At 33.5% G+C, this 21,950-nt stretch overlaps 1 protein-coding gene across 1 annotated transcript in view; it reads right to left on the reverse strand.

Annotated features, from left to right (window-relative positions):
- LOC132555105 (early endosome antigen 1-like) overlaps positions 1-21,928 on the reverse strand; it is a 32,893-nt gene extending 10,965 nt beyond the window's left edge. The window contains exons 1-37 of the mRNA XM_060219449.1: positions 21,890-21,928; positions 18,667-18,756; positions 17,790-17,900; positions 17,334-17,440; positions 16,863-17,010; positions 16,525-16,588; positions 15,862-15,968; positions 15,347-15,433; positions 13,904-13,962; positions 13,469-13,609; positions 13,266-13,334; positions 12,682-12,787; positions 12,156-12,323; positions 11,357-11,524; positions 10,541-10,708; positions 10,144-10,311; positions 9,766-9,903; positions 9,156-9,242; positions 8,549-8,631; positions 8,193-8,286; positions 7,722-7,775; positions 7,141-7,371; positions 6,856-6,990; positions 6,486-6,614; positions 6,040-6,162; positions 5,611-5,709; positions 5,070-5,192; positions 4,679-4,777; positions 4,423-4,563; positions 4,001-4,108; positions 3,446-3,493; positions 3,021-3,116; positions 2,543-2,632; positions 1,849-2,007; positions 1,387-1,476; positions 951-1,082; positions 193-288 (exon numbers count right to left, since the gene is read on the reverse strand). Of these exons, the coding sequence (XP_060075432.1) occupies positions 193-288; positions 951-1,082; positions 1,387-1,476; positions 1,849-2,007; positions 2,543-2,632; positions 3,021-3,116; positions 3,446-3,493; positions 4,001-4,108; positions 4,423-4,563; positions 4,679-4,777; positions 5,070-5,192; positions 5,611-5,709; positions 6,040-6,162; positions 6,486-6,614; positions 6,856-6,990; positions 7,141-7,371; positions 7,722-7,775; positions 8,193-8,286; positions 8,549-8,631; positions 9,156-9,242; positions 9,766-9,903; positions 10,144-10,311; positions 10,541-10,708; positions 11,357-11,524; positions 12,156-12,323; positions 12,682-12,787; positions 13,266-13,334; positions 13,469-13,609; positions 13,904-13,962; positions 15,347-15,433; positions 15,862-15,968; positions 16,525-16,588; positions 16,863-17,010; positions 17,334-17,440; positions 17,790-17,900; positions 18,667-18,756; positions 21,890-21,928 (4,155 nt within the window). The remainder of the gene's footprint in view (positions 1-192; positions 289-950; positions 1,083-1,386; positions 1,477-1,848; positions 2,008-2,542; positions 2,633-3,020; positions 3,117-3,445; positions 3,494-4,000; positions 4,109-4,422; positions 4,564-4,678; positions 4,778-5,069; positions 5,193-5,610; positions 5,710-6,039; positions 6,163-6,485; positions 6,615-6,855; positions 6,991-7,140; positions 7,372-7,721; positions 7,776-8,192; positions 8,287-8,548; positions 8,632-9,155; positions 9,243-9,765; positions 9,904-10,143; positions 10,312-10,540; positions 10,709-11,356; positions 11,525-12,155; positions 12,324-12,681; positions 12,788-13,265; positions 13,335-13,468; positions 13,610-13,903; positions 13,963-15,346; positions 15,434-15,861; positions 15,969-16,524; positions 16,589-16,862; positions 17,011-17,333; positions 17,441-17,789; positions 17,901-18,666; positions 18,757-21,889) is intronic.
- Positions 21,929-21,950: the final 22 nt, after the last annotated feature.

Genomic DNA, 21,950 nt, shown 5'->3' on the forward strand with positions numbered 1-21,950 from the left:
ATTGACAAAACAATAAACATTCAGTTAGGTAAAACTTTATGAATTTTCTACAATGTATCTATAGAATTTGATTGATGTTCTATGTATGTTTTGTGTATAAAAAATATTTACCTTATTATGGCTTATCATCCATTGAGTACAAATTTCAGTAAACACAGACGTTTTCTATATTAATATTAACAGAAATCTTACCTTTTCTATCTTTCCTTCTACTTCCTTCATCTTATTCTGTATTTCTAGTTTCTGACTAATAAGAATTTCTTTTGCTTCCGTCAACTCTGAGACTTCCTATAAAAGAGCACAAATAAAACTTCAGAAAGTGATTTTCTCAATCGTCCAATAACCAAATTATCTCGTATACATTCTAGTTTAAGTGTCCTATCAGAACCATGATTGATCATGTCTGTTCTACAATAGGCCATCAGGGGCCAACATACAAATTCTGACTCAAAGTCAGAGGTGAACTTGCTACTGGACAATGCATCCTTGGGAGTCAATATACAAATTCTGACTAAACATCAGGGATGGGCTTATTATGGGACAATAAAATCCAAGGGAAAAACATACAAATTCTGACTAAACATCAGTGAGGGTTTATAATCATTACAGGACAATAAATCCCAGGGGACCAACATACAAATTTTGATTCTTGATTGAGTCAGGGGTGGGTTATAACAAGGTAACAATTCATTTGTTATTGATTCTACACTGGTATGGGTAGGCTTATTACCAGACATGGTTGTAATGCTGGACAATATGGTAATACCCAAGATTTTGCTCAGGGGAGGCCTCTTGTATACAGCAGTCATTGATACCAAGTAGCATTGGCATTATAAGAAATATGGCATTATCTTTAAATGTATATTACTGTAGTTAATTTTCTAGTACAATTAACAACTCTAAACTTATTGAATGCATTCCATTATAGTCACAAAAAAAAAAAAAATTACCGTTCGTCTTTCTTGCTTCTCCATCTCTAACTGAGAAGACAATCGTTTGATGTCACTTTCATAAGAATCATTTGCAGCTTTTGTTTCTGAACAAGTCTTTCTCAGCTCAATAAGCTCTGTCTCCATGGTTTCCTGTAGGTTAGATGCTCATTTCAATTGCAAATCCAAACTTTATGTAAATCCAAACTTTATGCAAATCCAAACTTTATCAAAGCCAGTGTTTCTTACCTATTGACTTCTACTTCATTTTACAACTGATAAATCTGACAGCATACTGAATGCTGTACAAAAGACTTGTGAAAAATACTTATCAGACTTAATTATTAAGGTAGTAAGGATTGTTAATCAAACTTGTTAGCACATATAACAAATTATTATACCATATGCTTAAAATATTCTTCCTGAAAACCTCCTGTAAGGAGAGTTCTCTACTTACCTTCTGTTTAGAGAGTTCCTCCTGTTGAGTCTTACTATCTGAAAGTTCTTTGTCCAGTTCTACCATCTGTGTATTCATGGCACTCCTAACCTGAAAACCCAACAAATGCATGTACATCCATTGATTGTCCAATTAGAAATTTGGTAACAAATCTCATTCAAGGTGAAGCATGAAGTGAGGTGTTACAGAATGTCAGCATGGGACTGAGATAAATTAATTTCATCATTTAGTTATAATTGATTCTATGTTTTTCCAATTTCCAATTAGATCAGATTGTCTCCCTTTGTAGTATTATGTCAGAAAACCAATTAAATGTGATGTTTTAATCATGATATTACTTAACATGAAATATGGCATAAAGGTACTATACAGATCAGACAGGACTGAAAATTCAAGGTCTGAGAATTATAAGAGATTTCCCTGTTATATGATCGAGAATTGGATGTTCTATTTTTGTTTTACCTCACTGAGCTCATCAAATGAGTTGTTGAGCTCTGTCTCACGTTCTCTGGCCTTAGCGAGCTCTGTCTCAGTGTCACTGTGCTTATTCTGGAGCTCTTGTAGACTAGTTTCTGTGGTAGACAGCTTGGTCTCCAAGCTCTTCTGCTTCTCAGTGAGATTCTACAACACAAGACAAATGCCAGAAATAAGCCCCTGATTGTTAAAAAGTCCATCTACAACTGATGCTCTTAGACAGGTCTGAAAGCCAATCATATTCCATCACCCTTCCATAAGCCAACTCTCTGACATTGAGAAAGAATCACTGTTGATCCATATCAGCTTATTTTGTGATAATTTCAGTACTTCTGAGAAAAACCTGGTGAATTTCTAATTCTATTTTATCTAAAAAACGTTTTGTAAGATATAAATGAATAAGTATAAAACAATGAATTTGCAGAAGATGTCAGATGTGACCTATGTCCCTTTAACATTGACTGCTGACCACCTTAATAATAAAGAGTGTAGAACTTAATGTTATGACACAATTGCGTAAACATCAACCACAGACAGACTCTAATTTCTTATAATTAAAGCAGGTCTGATTGTCCTATTATATCCAAGGAGGACAGAGTCCTTCTGATCTGACCTTCTCCAATGTCAGAGGGGGGCTCCAATATCTCATTTAACACAGTGAACATAAGGCTGGGAATCTTACCTTGACCTGTTGTTGAAGTTCTTCAGACTCTGCTACCTTGCCTTCTATCATGGCCTTCAGCTGTTGTTCCTTTAGCTCTATCTGTTCCTTCTGTTAACACAGAATTTAAAACTTTAATCAATAAGACAGATTGCTAGACTTCCTTGGTGTATATCACTTTGTTAATATTAATCAAAACTTCACCAGTTCAATTTCCAATGTTTAACTATATACACCTCCTGAAACAACAGTTTTATCTCCAAGATCAGTCACAAGAATATCCACTTTTTCTTCCTTGACCTTTGACCTCACACATATGTAGCTTGAGGTTTCCTTGAAATCAATAACCTGTCTCCACTTTTTTTTCAGCAGAATTTTGAATTTTAACCTTACTTGTCAGCAGATACAACTAATGTTTTGAATTCAGGAACCAATGTCCAGTTTTATAACGATGACCTCCAATAGCTTAGGTCAAGCCTTGAACTTTGACCTTACTTACCTGTAGCTCCTGCTTGTCTTTAAGATCAGTGACTTCAGCATCCAGCTTGTCTGCTCGACTTTTTAATTCTGCTTTCTCTGCTTCAAGACTGGTTATCTATAGTCATCAGTGATTAAATTTAAAGGTAACTCAATTTCTGGTGCAATTAAAGATGTCCTTCACTTCAGTGTGTTGATGAATACACAGAAAAACATTAAAATTTATCAAATAAATCCTTCTTTTATTGAATGACTCTATTGGCATGCCAATAAAGATTATTGGATTTGAACTGAATCAAAGATAAAATTAGAGAATGATAAACTACAACATTATTCAAATAGGCAAAACACAACAATACAAGACTGTTGTCAACTATACAATAATAGTACATTTTTTTTTATTTTAAACTAAAATATCTGAAAATTTGAAAATCAATAAAATGTTACCTGAGACTGAAGATTTGACTCTGAAGCAGCCTTATTAGTAACCAACTCCTGTAAACAAATCAACAACACATATCTATTAATTAACACATAAATCTGTGTCCGACTCTAAGCCAATAAAATAAACAAGAAATAAAAATTAACATCATTTGTGAGCTTATCAATGATTTCTTTCAAAACATACAAGGAGCAAATTATTTGCAATATTGTCGCTAAAAATGTCCCTTGCCAGCTTTTCATTTTTTTCGCCCCCACAATTTCAAATGAAAATGTACTGTTGAAATAATTTTGAGAGGAAATCTGTAAGGTAAAATATGTATAGGTTTAAGCTTTAAGTACCAGTAAATAAACATGTTGATATTCAACAAGTTAAAATTTCAAGTTCAAAATTTAACAAATCTTAACACATGGTCAATTCTGTATCAAAAGTATTTGAAGTGGACCTTTAACTAGTACTTTTATCATCATAGGTCAAGTTCTTGATTCCTCGGCTGTTTACTGGAACCATTTGTAAATAACATACAACAATTGTAAATTGGTTGGAAACCATTGGCCGACCTTCTCAGTGGACAGTTGTGTCCTTAGTTCGACCAGCTGTGCACTCAAGCTGTTTTTATCTGCTTCATGCTGATCCCTGCTTTTCTTCAGCTCCCCTTCCAAAGATGTCTTGAAGGAAGTGTTAAAAATTTTACCCAGTATTTATTTCATTGAATTATTTTATTCAGAAGGAACATTAAATATGAACCTTGTAATCATGCCCAAACAATGATAATCTGTTGTATTATACAAATCATGTACACACAGGATTTAATTTCAATTCTAGATGATGTACAGTTTGAAGAAATTTACCATTTTACAAGTTCTCAATTTCATATCACTGTAAACATTAAGAACTGTTATTTAACAACTGGAAGTAATCACCAAATTGAATAAGGAAAATATCTTAATAAGAAAGATTATATAATTGTTAAGAAAAATACCTTTTCTTTGGTGAGTGTGTCTGTTGTTTTTTGAAGCCTTTCTTCCTCAGATGTGAGGGATGTCTTTAGCTCACTGACATTTTTCTCCAACAGGGAACAGTCTACCAGAAGTTTCTCTTTCTCTTTTTGTAGTCCATTCAACTATAAAAATCAAAAACATCTATCATAAGTCAGCATATTTCTACTCAGCAGTAAATCACGAAATACCAAAAACCAGACACTGTGGATGTCAGAGTTTTTAGCTTTAATGACTTACCTCCCCTTGCAGTTTCTCCTGAATAGCTGCTCCTTCAGATTTCATCTTTTCTAAATCTCCTTTCAATCCAACAATATCCTCTTTATGCTTCTTTTCCATCTAGAATAGACAATGTTACAATTTAACAATATAAATTTTGCTTATAATGGAGAGTTCAACATAATAATAAACTTTTTAAACCAAACTGGAATAAAGTACCAAATTATCTTAGAATCCAAAATATCAGGCTTCATGAAGTTGCATTTTTGTATAAATATTAACTCAACTAAGCTGTATCTTAACTGAAAGAGTACCAGAAGAAAAAAGATAATAGTCTCAAGAAAGCTTTAATCATTTACATAATTTGAATAACTTCCATTAATCTGTTGATCTTAATACACATCATACCAACCTTTGTAATCTCCTCTTCACGTGCCTTCACGGTGGCTGTCTTTTCTGTGAGGGATTTCTTGGTCACTTCCAACTCATTCGTCAGTTCATGGCAAGATTTCTCCTTTTTCTCAACATCTGCTTTCTATACAAAACAGACATTTATAATTCATTTCTATTTTTTAATATCTGACTATTTCAAAGGTATAACTGAAAATATATCTTTTGTGTTTCTTAACAAATAACTATATCACTGAATTTGTTCTGCTATTAAAAATTATTTTACAAATTGTAATCAATATGTTGGGTACAATGTACATATTAGAGACTAGACCATTACCTGAACTCTTTAAGCAAATACCCATTACACAAGACAAGTGTATATACATTTTTGCACATAATTGATCTTTCTTAAACCAAGACAGATGATAAACAAAAAAGATGATGATTGAGTGAAACTTTGTAAAGAAAACTTTTTTCCTGATTTCATTTTCTGAAGTTTAATGATAACATGTGTACCTGACAGGTAGGACAGAACTGATTGATCAGAACTTCAAACTCACCACAGTGACTAGTTGTTGGTTTAATACTGTTGTCTCAGTAGTTTGTTTCTCAATCTGACTTTTAAGTTTTCCTATCTCTTTATTACTGGTTTTCTTTGTCTGGAAAAATAATACCATATGAAAAACACTAAACAGGTTTGTGGACCATAAAGGACCATACATATACTTCAAGTCTTTGATATTTTGATAAACATTTTCAATAATGGGAATATCTTTACCATACAGAAATACTAATTCAAGTCAATATAAATAACAAATTAGATTAGGAAATGGAAGGAAGCATACAATATTTATAGAAACATCAAGGTATTCTGTAAGATTTCCTTTTTCAACTTTTGTGAAAAGAAGAGTATTGTGTTTAACTTCCTTTGCCAGTGAAGGACACCTCTCCAAAGGGGATGTAGGAGTACAGATATAGGGCCTTCTTACCATGTCAAGGTCTTGTTCCACTTGTATAAGCACTCTTGTTTTCTCCTCTAGAACATTCTTAGTAGATGATAACTGGTCTTTGGTATCTTTAACTTCTTTCTCTGACTTCTCAAGTGCTGCCAACTAAGATGAAATATGGAAGCTGAAATCTTATAAACTCTTAACTCTTGATTGTGTGACACTCAATATTGAAAAAGTCTCAGAACTGTAAACAATGATTTTAATTCTTAAATATTGAAGTCACAATTTTCAATTTTCATTTTAGGGCCACATAAGTTTAACCTCTTTCAAGTTAATCTGATTGATTTTTAGCTGTGGTCATATAGTCGTACACTAGTTATCTTTATAGCCTCTTATCTCATGTGAGAGTCTAACTGATATTTTTAGGAAATTATTGATTACCAAAATCAAATTAAATCAAATTTAAAAAGCTTGCCTGTAATTACCTTTTCTTTGTGCTGTCTTTCTAAACTGGTGTGTTGCTGGGACAACAGAGTGTATTTTTCTAGCTGTTCCTTTTGTGATGTTTCCATGGCAACTATTTTCTCTTTTCTAGAAGCTAAATCCTTCTGTACCTGTACATCACAAATAAAAGCAAATAAACTAGATATTAATGAAAAATTACCTTTTTTTCTGAAAAATACACTTACTACTGTGTATAAATCAAAAACATTATGTAAAAAAGGATAATCTTTTATAGACTTGGATATGAAAACATGAACAACGCCTGAGGTATATCATCTTAAATCAAATGGATCTATGATTTTACAATTAGAAATCCTTGAACACCAGAACAAACTTAACCTCTGCCCTCACCTGGTCTACCTGAAGACGCAGTTTTTCTAGCTCTGACACCTTTTCCTCCACCATGTTTTGTGCTGTCTTGAGATGGTTCTCCAAGTCGACCCTCTGACTGGTCTTAGCTGCCTCTAAACCCAGCAGAGCTTCTGCCTGTAATAACAAACTGCTAATTACCAGTTCCTTAAATCAGAAGGGAAAATCAAGGTAGTAGCTATGATATTATAATTGAAATGTAATCTCCACAATTAAAATTATATATGCCTTACATTGAATATGCTCACTATGACCTTGACTACTGACCTTGACCTTGACCTCCCCCTCCAGCGTGTGTACCCTCTGTTGTGTAGAGGTCAGCTGTTCTCCTCGTTCCTCAAGTGTTGCCTGTAACTTCTGAACTTTGTCCTCTGTTGCCTCTAATTGACCTTTGGCCTCTGTGACTTGTTTGTGTAAACTCTCAACTTTGACTTCATTTTCAGTGGTCTGTGTTTGTAGGGTCTGCTCCATGGAAGTGAGTTTCTCTTGTAACATTTCCTAAAGTAACAGTAGTAGGGATGTATCAAAATTCTACATAATAAACGGAAGTATTTCCCATTACATATGTTGGCCTATTAAGAGATAGCATAATCAAAACATGGTATTAACATACATCACTAGTGACAAGGAATTTTCACTTATTTCTATATTTTATGGGTGAAGAGATGGTTCTGAAGTTCTTCACAAACTACTATTGTTAATTGTGAATGTTATAAATTTGATCCAAATGCTCAAGAGTTCTAGAAGTATGCATACAGAAGTTATGTATTTATGAGAAACATTAAGATTGCCGACTAGTTTCTGTATTCAGTTGAAAAGACAACCTTTCAAACTTATTGAAAACTTACCTTTTCTTGTTTCAACTGGACAATGACTGTCTCAGTACCTTCTCCTGCCTCTATCTGTACAACACAAAAACATCAAATATTTTAAAATTTGTTGATAATCAGTACGCAATACTAGAAATAGACAGTGTATCTTTAAAGAATTGCTAAAAACGAATATAGTCATATGATATTCAGAATTTTATGAAAACTTTGTATCTAAAACTTAATGTCCAACTCAAATTACAGGATCATTTCAAATATCAATTAAATATAATTAAACAAATAATATCTTTATCAATAAAGAATTATTCTAGAACATTTTGATTTGGTATCAATTGCAGTCAAACTTCACATATCATACTTATCAATGAAAATATTTTCAGTACAACCTTCATGTGTAACATGAATCACAATTCACTTTTAGTGAAGATAGATTGTACATCAATTGAATTTCATAAACATTGACACAGATTGTAATTAATATCACTTGACCTTGGCTATAAGGTCAGTCCTCTCTGTCTCCAGCCTAGTCACCTCCTCCTTAGAAGATGTCACCTGGTTCTCTAAGGACATGATCTTCTCCTCTCTGAAATAGTTACAGAGTTTATCATAACTGTATACACTATATCAGTGCTTTCCCATTCCTGTCCCTTCACACATATAGTTATATATAGGAGTAAGACAGATCACTTGGTTGCATGTTACAAACAACCTTGTAATTCAAAGTTAACTGAACAGGTTTTCAAAGCTTTAGAGAACTTAATGCTTACTTTGACACACATATATTGTATAGACATACTTATTGATGAGAGAATTTACAATGTCATAGACGAGTAGCAGTGACCTACTTTGATGTGACCTTCCGCTGCTCTTCCTGGAGTAGTGATTCTTTTTCCCTTATGGTTGTCTTCAGCTCATCATTGGCTGTACACTGAGGACAAACAAATTGACAATACTTGAAAATTAGGTATACTATATCATGATAATTTTTCATCCCCCATGAAACAAGTTTGCAGGGGATATTAATTATGCACAGATTTGACTCCACCTGTGCTTTAAAGGTCATTTTCTGCACCAGCGCTCTGAAACTGTTCAAGATAATTACTTAAATCTCTCTACAGTTATCAAGCTAATAATGTAGTAGTGTCTTTTGCTATTGAGAAGTTCTCCATTTAGATCATTTTTCTGTTACCATGGAAATAGATAGGCCAAATCACAAAGTTCAGTTTTTTAAGACAAGTTTTCTTAAACCTTTTAAAGTAATTACTCAAACCTTTGTACAGGCATCCAGCACGTACTCTGATAGAAGTTCTCCAATTCAATACTTTATCTGATAAAACTTAACTTGTTGTAATATTAACATTAATATGATTGAGTCTTTCTATTAAAATTTTATTAAATTGAATCTTATTTTTGTTAAGGACAAAATGGTTTTATTGATTATATCTGACTGACCTCTTGTTGATAATGCTGTGTCATACTGGAAAGTTGCTGTTGTAAACCATCCAGTTCTGATGTCTGAGACTCTCTGCTGGACTGTTCCTAAAAAAAACAAATTTATTTCCAACAATTTCAGCTACCACTAAATCCCAGTAAAAACAAATACCATATATCTGAATGTCCAAGTATGCTAGTCAATAATCTAGGTGTTGTACATATGAGGTCTCAATATCTAGTCAGCACTTATCTGGCTGTCTTAATATCTAGCCACCATCAACCTGGTTGTATCAATATCAAGTCAGTACTAATCAGGTTGTTTCAATATCTAGTCAGCACTTATTATATTGTCTCATTATCTAGCCATCATCAGTCTGGTTGTCTCAATATCTACCCATCATCAATTTGGTTGTTTCAATATCTAGTCACCGCTTCTCTGATTGTCTCAATATTCAACCACTACTAATCTAGTTAGCTCACAAAAAAATACTTAGATAATCTGATTGCCCCATTGTCCAGCCACTGCAAATACCCTTGTTTCAGTATGACCTACCACTTGTCTGAGAGTCACAGATATTGAAGAAGCTAAACACTCCTTATTTTGACCTTGCACCTAAGGAAAACTTACTTTTTCAAGTTCCAGCTTGAGGTTATTACACTGTTGCTCCTTTTGGTGCAAGAGTTCCTGTGATTGTGACCTTTGATCAGTCAATTGTTTCTCAAGGTCAGAGATGATGGTTTCCTTTTCATGGACAGACTGGGATGTCTAAGAGATGGACAAAATTATAACATCACATCACAAGCTTTTGAATCATGTTAAATTTGTATTCATAAACAAATTTTTAAACTTCTTATCAAATCAATCTGCAATTAAAAGTTATTGGCAATTAAGTGACAATTAAAAGTAATTGTAGAAGTAAGAGCTAGATAAAGATTTTTTAATTGATATTGAAAATAATCGTACTTTTGAAACAGAAATACAATAAGAAACATCAGTATAACTCACCTTTATCAACTCCTCCTCTACATCCTTGACTTTGGCCTTGGTCTCCTCCAAATTCTGATTGGACAAGGTCAATTCTGATTCACGCCTATCAACGGTTACCTGGAGGTCTGAAATCTGATTGGCTTTCTCAATCAACTGTTCCTGAATGGTGCTGCTCTGTTCTTTCCCCTAATATGGTCAAAACAATATGTATAACATTGATTCTCCTTAAAGAAAAAAAGTCTTAATTCAAGATTCAACACTGTGAATATGAATATGAAAAGCAAAAATTAAAATTTATCATGTTACAATTTTCTGGTGATATCAAAAGTAATCAAGGACCTTGATCTCCAGAACATGTACCCATCCACGACATTTAGGTTGTTGACCTCTACACAAGTATAACGTTTGCACTCACGGAAAGGAGGTCTGACTGCAGCTGTCTGTACTGTTCATCTTTCTGTTTAAGTTGTGTCTGAGTAGTCACTAGGTCATCACTTGTAGAGTCAAGGTCACCTTGAAGCTTCACAACTTCTGCATCCTTGATTTCTAAATTCTTCTCAGCTTCCTCAAGTTTTTGAGTCACCTGGAGTAACCATTAAAATCACATAAGTATACATGAATTCTGCTTTAAAACAATCACGATGATGCAGTCAAAAACTTGAAACCGTCTTTTTCACATAACTGAATAAGCTTGTTTAAAAATGCTTGACTGCTGACATTTCTATGAAATCTCAACTTGCAAGACCTAAAAACACATACTGAAAATGCATGAATTTGTCTCCATAAATGTGAATAAAGACGACAATATCAGATTTTTATGTATAGTTGGTAGTACAATTTGTACAAATCACCACCAAAAAAGAATGTCTTTACATTAATTTTTAATTACAAATTGTCAACAAAACATTAACAAATACTCCTCCAGCCACATATAATTAGTCTTACAATTCAATAATTATCTCTGTATTTCAACTATGATAAGGCCATTTCATTAAAACATCTATCTCACCCAAGGAGAATTTAATCTATTTGTTCAGAAGTACTAGGCAGGAAACTGAATCATGGATAAAAGTGATTTATTTTGCAGTCCCCGGGTCAAGGAGATGTTTTACTGGTCAGGAATTGTCCTACAAATTTATCTCAAATCTGACTGCATGGTGTAATTTTGTGTTCAATGAAAGTGAAACTTCAAATCTTTCTAAATTGTTTTGATATTGCTATCTCTACCCACCGATTTCAGGTCTGACTGCAGCTGTGTGAAATCGTTATCTTTTTCTCGGAGCTGGGTCTCAGTGGTTGCAAGGTTACTACTCACAGAGTCAAGGTCACCTTGGAGCTTGACAACTTGAGCATCTCTGCCTTCTGCATTTTTCTCAGCCTCTTCCAGCTTCTGTGTTACCTGAAATGTTATCACATCATTTCAGAAAAATCCACTTTTATTTTGCATCTGAAACAAGTTTGTAGATTGTTTTCAAAATAGTGCAGAAACGAAATACATGGTTTCTATGATATTAGTATGATTTCTTTAAATTACTTTGTTGATCACAACTTGCACAGCAGTAAAAAGTGTAAAGAAAGTTCAATATACACATATTCAATACTCGTGTACTGAGCGGTGTACAGATTCTGAAGTGCAATCATAGCTGCATTAGTAAGTTAACTAAAGAAGTATACTGTGTATTGTGAAGATAAAAGTATTAAGAATTAGTGCAGTTATTTTTTAACAGACTACCTGGTAATCAGATTTACAGAGGTCACATTGTGATAGACAAACAGAACAGGACACTAGTTAAAACCTTTATATCAAATAGAGTTTGATGGTAAGTTGTGTAAAGAACAAGTAAATTCAATAAATGAATGTAACAGTGTCTACTGAATGTTATAAAAGTTCAATCCAACACAAATTAAATTTGAAAACAGACCTATTAACTACCACAATGGTGTGCATTCCCACCATATAGTAGATAAATAACTTTATAGCTTGGAAACACATTTTCAGGGTTATTAGTGTTTCAGGTTTTAGAACTTACTGCTTTGAGGTCTGACTGTAGCTGTGTGTTCTGTTCTTCCTTCTGTCTAAGCTGGGACTGAGAGGTTGCTAAGTTATCACTAATGGAGTCAAGGTCACCTTGGAGTTTCAGAACTCCTGCACCCTTGACCTCAGTATTCTTCTCAGCTTCCTCCAGTTTCTGTGTTACCTGTCAATGATATACATCAATGTTCAAATTCTATGTTGTTAAGTCCATCATATAAAGTTGATGTGGGCATACAACACATAATTTCAAAGTGTCAATCCATCCTACCATCCATGAGTCTGTCGGTCTGTATATCATATTTTAAATGACTTTAAGTTTAGGTCCATTTCTCAATCAGTCATTGTTTAATGAAGCTTAACTTCCGCAATGGAGGTTTTGTTTGAGATAAACAAAAATGTTTTTAGTGTTTACTCTATATTTTACTAACCCATGAGCAAGTTATAAATGTTTAAAAAAAATCATCATTTTCAAATGATCTTTCATTGATTCATTGTTTGACCTTTTCTAATTGACCTCTGACCTGCTGGAATCGTTCCTGTAGTTGTTGGATTTCATCATTTTTTTCTTTAACTGTACTGGTCAGCTCCTCCCTCCTCCCTTCCAGATTAGACACAGAGGACTTCAATCTTCAAAATAAAATTTCATGCTTTACTAATTTACAAAATTTACCTATACATATAATACAGAGTTCTTTAAAAAATATAATAAAAAACATTGCTTATTACAAATAAGCTTGAAGTGACTGTACATGTGCATGTTTCAAATTATTCACACTACAGACATAATAATCTCAAAACTACAAATCAAATATGTGCTGCATGATTTCTGGTTTTTTTTCTACAAATAATCAATAAAATAAATCATTTTAAACACATACAACTCTTAAAATAGTATGGTAATATAAAAAACAATTTGACATTCTGGTTCTTCTTGAAATCAGTATATTTTCTTATAAATATTCGATTTTTTTCAAAGCCTCATCTGCAGAACTTGCATAGTATATCTGTTACACTTTTTTAGCATTTCCATACCATTTTCTCACAAACATCTACTAGTCTGTATATAAAGTAAACAATTGTTCCATGCCTCTATATCATAACTCACTGTTGTATTTCCTCCAAACGTGGGGCTGCTCCCATCTGAGACTCCAATTCTTTTACTCTCACTTCAGACCTGTGCAATGAAAATGTATTTTTAAATAATAGAAACATTTTCACAGGATCACCTTTCTGCTTTCTCAAGCCGACTAAAGATTTTTATTTATTGATAACCTATTCTTATCAAAATACAAATTTTCATGTACTTACTCTTCAAACTTGGCCTGAAGTGTTCTGTGTTCCTTTTGTAGGTTGTCACGTTCACGCTCTGTCTCCTGGGACATATTGTCCATGAGTGTCTGTACAGAGATAAGTTCTTCCTTCAGCACCATTACATCCTCTACCCCTGGTCTGTAGAAAATCAAATACATCACCATGTATACTATATGGTGCGTTGTCTCTGATGAATTCACACAACTTACGTCACATTTAATATCACATTTATATTAGGTTTTTTACATAAAATTCAATCCCATCTTGGGTTTGATTTCCAATCAACCTCATTAAATTCAGACTGAATTACAAGTCTAATTTCACATAGATTGGATTATCAATACAAGTTAGTCTAATGAGACTGATACCCTGATTTTGTTATATCTTAAATTATATTCATTATAAAGATAAAAAAAAATCGAAATAGAATACCTTTGTGCCAGCTGGACTTCCAAACTCTGAATTTGTGAAGTCTTGGTTTCTATCTGTTGCTGTAATCAATAAAACCCAAATTAGTTTACTAGAATTTAGAAGAATTCTCACAATTTTCCCGAGATCATTAAACAAACAGCTATCTATAAACTTCAGCTTACATTTCTGAAGTCACCAAACAGCTATCTATAAACTTCAGCTTACATTTCTGAAGTCACCAAACAGCTATCTATAAACTTCAGCTTACATTTCTGAAGTCACCAAACAGCTATCTATAAACTTCAGCTTACATTTCTGAAGTCACCAAACAGCTATCTATAAACTCACCAAACAGCTATCTTACATTTCTGAAGTCACCAAACAGCTATCTATAAACTTCAGCTTACATTTCTGAAGTCACCAAACAGCTATCTATAAACTTCAGCTTACATTTCTGAAGTCACCAAACAGCTATCTATAAACTTAAGCTTACATTTCTGAAGTCACTAAACAGCTATCTAGAAACTTAAGCTTACATTTCTGAAGTCACCAAACAGCTATCTATAAACTTCAGCTTACATTTCTAAAGTCACCAAACAGCTGTTACCATACACAATGTATCATGCAAACTGGATAAATGTGACAATGATAATCAAATTCCATTATGTCACCATGTCATAGAAAGAATATCTTTTTTTAACAAGAAAATTTTTTTCAGGAACTACAAGAAGGAAAACTTAGTGCCTTCTGTACAATGTATCAAGAAAAGACAGCAAAACTTTTGAACATGTTGAAAGGAAACTTAGTTCTCTATAATGATGAGATAAGACAAGTACCAAACAATGGTGGTACTTTTTATAAACATATTTATCCTGGAATAATTGAGGCCATGAAACCAACATACAAGTTCTGACTTACAAGTCAGGGGGTGGGCTTATTGACAGTCAATGCAATAGCATTTGCTCATAATTCTACTGTATATGAATGGATGATTTTAAAGTGTCATCAAGGTAAAACGATTTTTTAACTGATTTTTTTATCATTGCATGTATATATATCAAGTCCATCACCTTACAAACAATGACAGTTGACTTTCGCTGAAGTATGCACATTATCAGGTTAATTAATAATTACAAAAAGAAAATCCTTTTCTGTTGATAAATAGTCTAGTTATGCAAATTTTTGCATCATATATGATAACCATGTGCACAAAATACTGTCGCCTGTAAAACAAAAATGACTAACCAAAGAAGTGGTCAAGTTATACGATAGAACTCTACTGTAAATATCGGGACAGCATAGAAACGTCACTAGAAGTGTATGATGTATGATCAATAACAAATCAATGTTTTTAACATGATTTCCTTTTAATACAGGTGGGCATACTACCTGGGATTGTTGTCAGCATAAATATGGTTACTTCCTAAATAAGAAATTGGGACTACACTACTCTTTGAGTTTTACCTTCAATGTTAGGATGTGGTCCTCTAGAGCTGACCTTTGACCTTCAACCTCATCAGCTTTGGCTTTCACTGTCACAAGATCACCTGCCTAAAATGCAGTTGAAACAATCAAAATTAATTGCTTTTTAACGGAAGATAAAACAGTTAAAGAAACATTGTATCTAGATCCATTAACTACACAGAGGATCATTACTACCAACATAAAACTAATCTAGACGTACTGTCAAGTCATTCATTTCAATCACGTTTCATTTCCATTAATTGTCTGGGTTCCATCAATCCTTATATAACTCCATATGTCCACAAAATGATTAAAAATTTGAACCTTACAAGAATTGTTGCTACTAATGGATTTCAGAAGCTTAAAAAGTTAAGACAATCTTTGGGAAAAAATTCAATTACATACCAAAAAAGTGGAGTCTGAGAAACTTCTTTCAACTAAAAGAAGGACTTAATTAGTAATCATAATATGGAGAACTTTTATATTGTTACTAATTAGTATGAGACCAGACATACCAATTCACCCGACTTTGACCGCAGTCGATCCCTCTCTGTTGTAACATTCTCTGCATTAGCTGTCAACTCGGCAATCTTGGATTGTAAGTGGTGTACCTCAGAACTCACTACAGAAAACCACAATTTTTCCTTTTTTTAAATTTCCTAAAATCAGTGATTACTACTTACAAATGTATTTAATGAGTACAAAGGATTGAGTCTAACACGGTAGTTCTTCCTTATACTGTATGTTAACAACAGAAGAACAACGGTGTTGGACTCACTCCTTTGTACTCATTACCTGGAATTTAAGTGAGACCTCCTGTATACTATGGATCCACGGCTAGTTCAACAGGATTTCCACCGAAATTTACTCTTAGGGAGGTTGTGCCTACACACCCCTGCTCTCCCCACCACCCATAGTAAATGTACTTAATGTTAAAGTGCAGGGGAGACAAACCTAACATAGAATACATTATATGTCCTATGAAACAATTTGTTTTAGATAGTCGATTACTACCAATTTTTCCAAATTTTGATGTACATTTGATAACAGGCAAGAGAAAAAAAATCAGTTCATGAATTTTCTATACTAGAACCAAGTACATCTTACAGTTTGGTTTCTCTGCTATAAACAAGGTAGTATGAATAAATAAATAATAAATAAATTTACAAAATACTCACACAGTGTTCTGCTTTCCTCTGAACCCCTCAGTTGTAATCGACACATCTCAAGCTCAGCACGTTCCTGTAACATACACATAATACAGTTGATACGGCAGTGTGTTTACAGTTTATCATGTCTGATTAGGTCAATTAGAATTCAGGAAACAACGAAAAATTATAAAAAATAAAAGTATACCAAAATAAGTAAGTATATAATACGTGTAGATATCTTTGAATACTATAATTTTACCTGAAAATAACTCTAAATTCAAATTATTTGAAAATGAAATCAGCAAATGTGTACAGAACATGGCCAAATTTGGAAGATTAGAAAGATGAATAGTAACTATGGTTACCTGGGCTGACAGAGGTATGTTTGGTGTGGACCCCGCCTCAGCAGTTTTCTCTAATTCTGTTTTAAGCTGTTCTGTGTACCAGCGCTCTTCTTTAAGGGATGTTCTAAGATCATCTATCTCCTGTCTCATCGCTAGAACATCTCCATCTCTGTGAAATAATGCAGTTGAACTGTAAAGAATATTCTGGATACTTATAAGTAAAACGAATCTGATGTTCAGCAGAAGTATATTTCTATGACTAAAACTACATTCCAAGCATAAAGAACTTCAAGTACATCTATTGTTTACGGCATTTTTTTTCAAATTCAAACAATTACATTACTCAAATTATTTTAAAATACAACACTCATCCCCTCAAACACACATTCTGACAAGCAGAAAAGCTAGTGATCTTGTACATTATTCTTCTTTAACACCAAGCATTTTGATAATTCTTTATTTGTTATATTAGAAATTGTCTCATTCCAATACCTGTTTTCTGAGAAGGCAGGTTTATCGTCATGGGCGGAATCAAAGTGAGCTTGTAATTCTTCAGGTGATGGTAGGGACTTCTTACAGATAGGGCAGAGGAACCCCTCCTAAAGGTAAGAATTAATAAGGTATGTATGATAAAACAATTACTGTATTTACACTGCAATAAGCCCAGGGGGCACATGTTACCTATGCCCCAAATATGGGGACAATGGCTTATTAAAAGTCAATGATAGAAAATTTGATGGAATTTTTACTATAACAGCAATAGAATTAGCTAGGCTTATTACCAGGCATGGGTTTTCCATTAAATAAATATAGTAATAACTAATTAAACAAACACCAATGGACGCAATTGTTGCATCCATAGAATCAACAGATTTTCTGATAGTTCACGATCAGTTTACACAGTGCTTGTCATAATTATTCTTAATAATAGACTATGTAATGATCTACCCCTTGTGATTCGTCTGTTTTAGCTGGACCATCTGCATGCTCCTTGTCAAAATGTGCCTGAAGAGCTTCTGGTGATGTCAAAGCTGTCATACATAATGGACATATAAAACCCTGAAACAAACCGAGTAGAGGTTTATCATTGCTGACATATAAAAGCCTGAAACATGCTGAATGGAGATGTCTTAATTTTTTAGATTTAAAAATCATTGTTGAAATAAAAGAGAAATGCTAAAACATATCCTGTGGATGTTAATCATTGTTGGCATATAAAACACTGAAACAGAGTGGAAGGTTATTATTGTAAAAAAAAACCTAAAACATACTGAATGGAAGTTTATTGTTGACTCATGAAACAGTTATTCATATCATTTAGTAACTATGAACCATGGTGAACATGCCAAAGCCTAAAAACGTCTGAACAGACCCTAACATACCACAGGACAAATAAAACCTTGAAACATTCTGTTTATTCCCCAGCATCTGTATCTACATAAACCTGTCAGGATCCATAATTACCTGTACTCCAGCATTTGTATCTACCTAAGTACATCACTAATTTAGTACTTGTCCCAAGCAAGAATAGCAGGGCCTTAGCAGCTTGATGCCCCTATCTTGCTCTTCTCAGCACCACGCTCCAGCATCTATAGCTATCTGTCTGTATCCGAGTAATTACCTGTGACCCACCATGCAGTGCATCAGTTACCCATCAGTATTAATAATTACCTCAGACCCAGTATTGTGCACCTGCAGTTACCTGTCTGTATCATTGATTACCTGTGAGTCACCATTGTGCACCTATACTTATCTGATTGTATCATTAATTACCTGTAACCCTGCACTGCACCTGCAGTATGTTACCTTCTATATCAATAATTACCTGTGCTCCAGCATCTGTATCTACTTGGTTGCTGTCCCCACTGCCAAATGAGAAGAATCTGCTAGGGGAGGATGTGGAAGAGGAAGATGGCTGCAAGCAGATAAGTGTGATGGTATCACATGTGCAGAAAAGGCCATGGATGTATATATGTGACAGTGTAAGGGATTTTAGATATCTGTGCTATAGACACATGGTTGAATATATAGAAACAATTCTGCAGATATCTAGACATCTTTCAGATTTGACAAGATGATGACTTTAATCACCTATTCATTTATCAAGACATTAATATGTGTTTGAAATGGTAATTAGTATCAAAATTTGATAACAACCGATCATGCCACATTAAAAAAATAAAAGAATGCATGTGCATTTATTACACAGGAAGATACCACTTATGCAAAGAAAGATAACTTTAATACAACGAATACAAAAGATTTCAAAATATAAATGTCAGTGTAATTTGACATATCAAAGAGTCACTGCATATACAGGCTTTATTTGGTAGAGTCAAGAAAATGTATATAGAACATCATTACATTTGGATGTCAAAGTATACAGTTTTCAGATAAGAGAGAATTTCAAAATAATCAGAAGCCAGATAACACATGGTACCAGATAACTGTGTTCAAGTGTAGAATGTGACAGGATGTGTCAGAAAGCATATTTCAGCATCCTTATTCTCCATAAATATGATATATATACAGTATGATCAGATGATCTCTGTTTACATAAACATTACATATTTAATATAATTCACCTTTAGACATACATGTAAAACATAAGCTCCAGAAATCTTATGCTTATTTGCAAAAACATAACATATGTTCCTTTCATGACATAACATATATCCTGGATTTTAAGCAAGCATGCATAACTCCAGAGAGCAACTGGGGTCCAGAAGGAGCATGTGGTTTATAACAACAAAAAGACATAAATTGGAAAGGCATGAGGAATTTGATCCTAGCATGTTTAGTTTGCAGAGGAATCAAGGACTTGAATAAAAGGATTTGTGCAGCAGGCACTAAAACAGTATTCTGGCTATTATCATGATAAATCTGATAAGGTTACCTTAGCAACATCATTCTCTGCAGGCGCTGTTACTGTCTACATTAAATATAAATAATTTAGGAGATTGGTGATAGTAATTATCATCATAATGTATATTGAATATATTACACATTTTCTCTTGCCTATTTACGTGTTAAAGTAAGGCTTCGTTCTGTGTTTTTTCTAAGAATTTCTTTCCAGTCTAATAATAAGAGTCCCAAATTATTAAGTGTATTTTAATCTATATGGGAAAAAAAATCAACAATGGGTATTGATTATCAAATATAAGTTAATATTGCCAATTTCACAAGTATTTCTCCCCACTGAGGATTTAAAACATAAATAGTTTGAAAACTTATAAGATAAAGCTGCTTCCGCTTTATGCAACAATGTTAAAGGATGTCTTATAACTCCTTGATTAAACAGGCAAATACACATGATATGAATACCGACTAAGCAGAAGGCTGAGACATGCAATTAAGGATGTATTCCTCTGATGTTTTGACTACAAATAAGACATAATTCAATATAAAATGAATTCCAATATAATATCTTGGACTTTTGTCTTTTTATATACATTGGCATCTATAGTTGTACTTATAGGTTGAAAACAGGCAGTTTATATGTGGCTTTGAAGAAACTTGCTCATTGACTATATTTTTTGACAATGTAGTTGGGTAATAACATAAAAAAGTTGAACATTTCCTGGTTGCTAAGGTAGTTCTCTTGAGAATAACTCCGAAAGTCTTGGGTAGATTTAAACTATTTTTTTCATGAATTATCACCACAAATCACAAACTTCAAATTTGTGAATTCAGACACTGTGACCACTTTCCCAGAGTTTTAGGAACCAAAATAAAAATTTCAGCTGGTTTCTTGATCTTGGGAAAAAAGTAGTTCAGCAACATATTGATTTTTTGCTTTTTATCTACTTTCTAAACCAAATATTTAAAAAAAAAATCATCATCAAAAAAGATAAATAAGTTGAACATTGGAATTTTTATACCTTCTCAGAGGAGTACATCCTTAAAGGTCCTTTAACTGGGTTTACAAGTATTTCCAGTATTCAAGTTTTTATTTGGACTTTAAATTCAAGATCCCTGAGTGTATACAAAGGTAGCGGAACTGGACAGGGTCATTTGTAGGTGACCAGTTAACTCAGTAGGTAGAGCATCTGTGTAGACTTTGGAAGATCCAAGGTCCGAACACTGGTCTGGCCATGCATTTTTCCACTCTTGTTACATTTAGTGCCATGACCAAACCTTGTTTGAACCAGTAGGTGAATGCTTTACAGGGGGGTATCCGAACCTGGGCTGTTAGATGTGATGTTTTTTCGGAAAAGACTAAAAATAAGGAGGGAGGAATGTAGTGATAATGGACGGGTCAATCATCGGCGACCAGTTAGCTCAGTAGGTAGAGCATCCGTCTAGATTTTAGAAGATCACGGGTACAAACCCTGGTCTGGCTGCGCATTTTTGCTCTCCTGTTACACAAATGTACATACAATACCATCTAAATCTGTACAACAGCTGGCAGAGGTTGCCACTGTTAAATTTAGTCTAACATCCCACCCCCCAGCAGAAAAAATAACAAATGGCCAAAAGTAACATACATGTACCTGGTTTTTCTATAACCTAGAACACAAATTCCCATTATATTGAATCATTCACTCCATACAACATAGAAACCAATAAGAAAAATGCAAAGTAATCATGTACTTTCGTTTCAAATGTAAGAAATATTAGCTGAATTCACATCATGTAACATGATCATATCCATTTTGACAAACTCAAGAAGAATTGTTTCAATCTTCCATGAATATACAATATTCTCATAATGGCTTATGATGATACATTGGAACTTTGCTGCTAGGTATACAGTATAAAAGTAATAACGTAATAGAAGGATAGCATGAAGTGTGTATGACCGTGATTCCATTTTCCACTAAAATTTCCAAAGCAACTCCTTTATAATTAAGTATTTTAATACATTCCGTGTTAAAAATACTTTCGGGAACAAGAGACCAATAACATATGATAAAAAGTGTCATACAAATGCCTTACAAACTAGTACCAAAATGTATGTATAAAAACAAAATAATGATTGCTCCCATTTTAGGTGACAGGTGCTTGTTACAACTTCGAATTCAAAGTACAAGAATGTAAAGCGATACCTTTTCATTTTCCTTCCTATTTCGAAGTCGTTTAAACATTTTGAAGCCTTTGAAAAAATAA

Source organism: Ylistrum balloti, unplaced genomic scaffold, assembly GCF_031769215.1.
Source record: "Ylistrum balloti isolate Yb309-2 unplaced genomic scaffold, AGI_CSIRO_Ybal_v1 Utg370452, whole genome shotgun sequence".
Classification (NCBI taxonomy): Eukaryota; Metazoa; Mollusca; class Bivalvia; order Pectinida; family Pectinidae; genus Ylistrum; species Ylistrum balloti.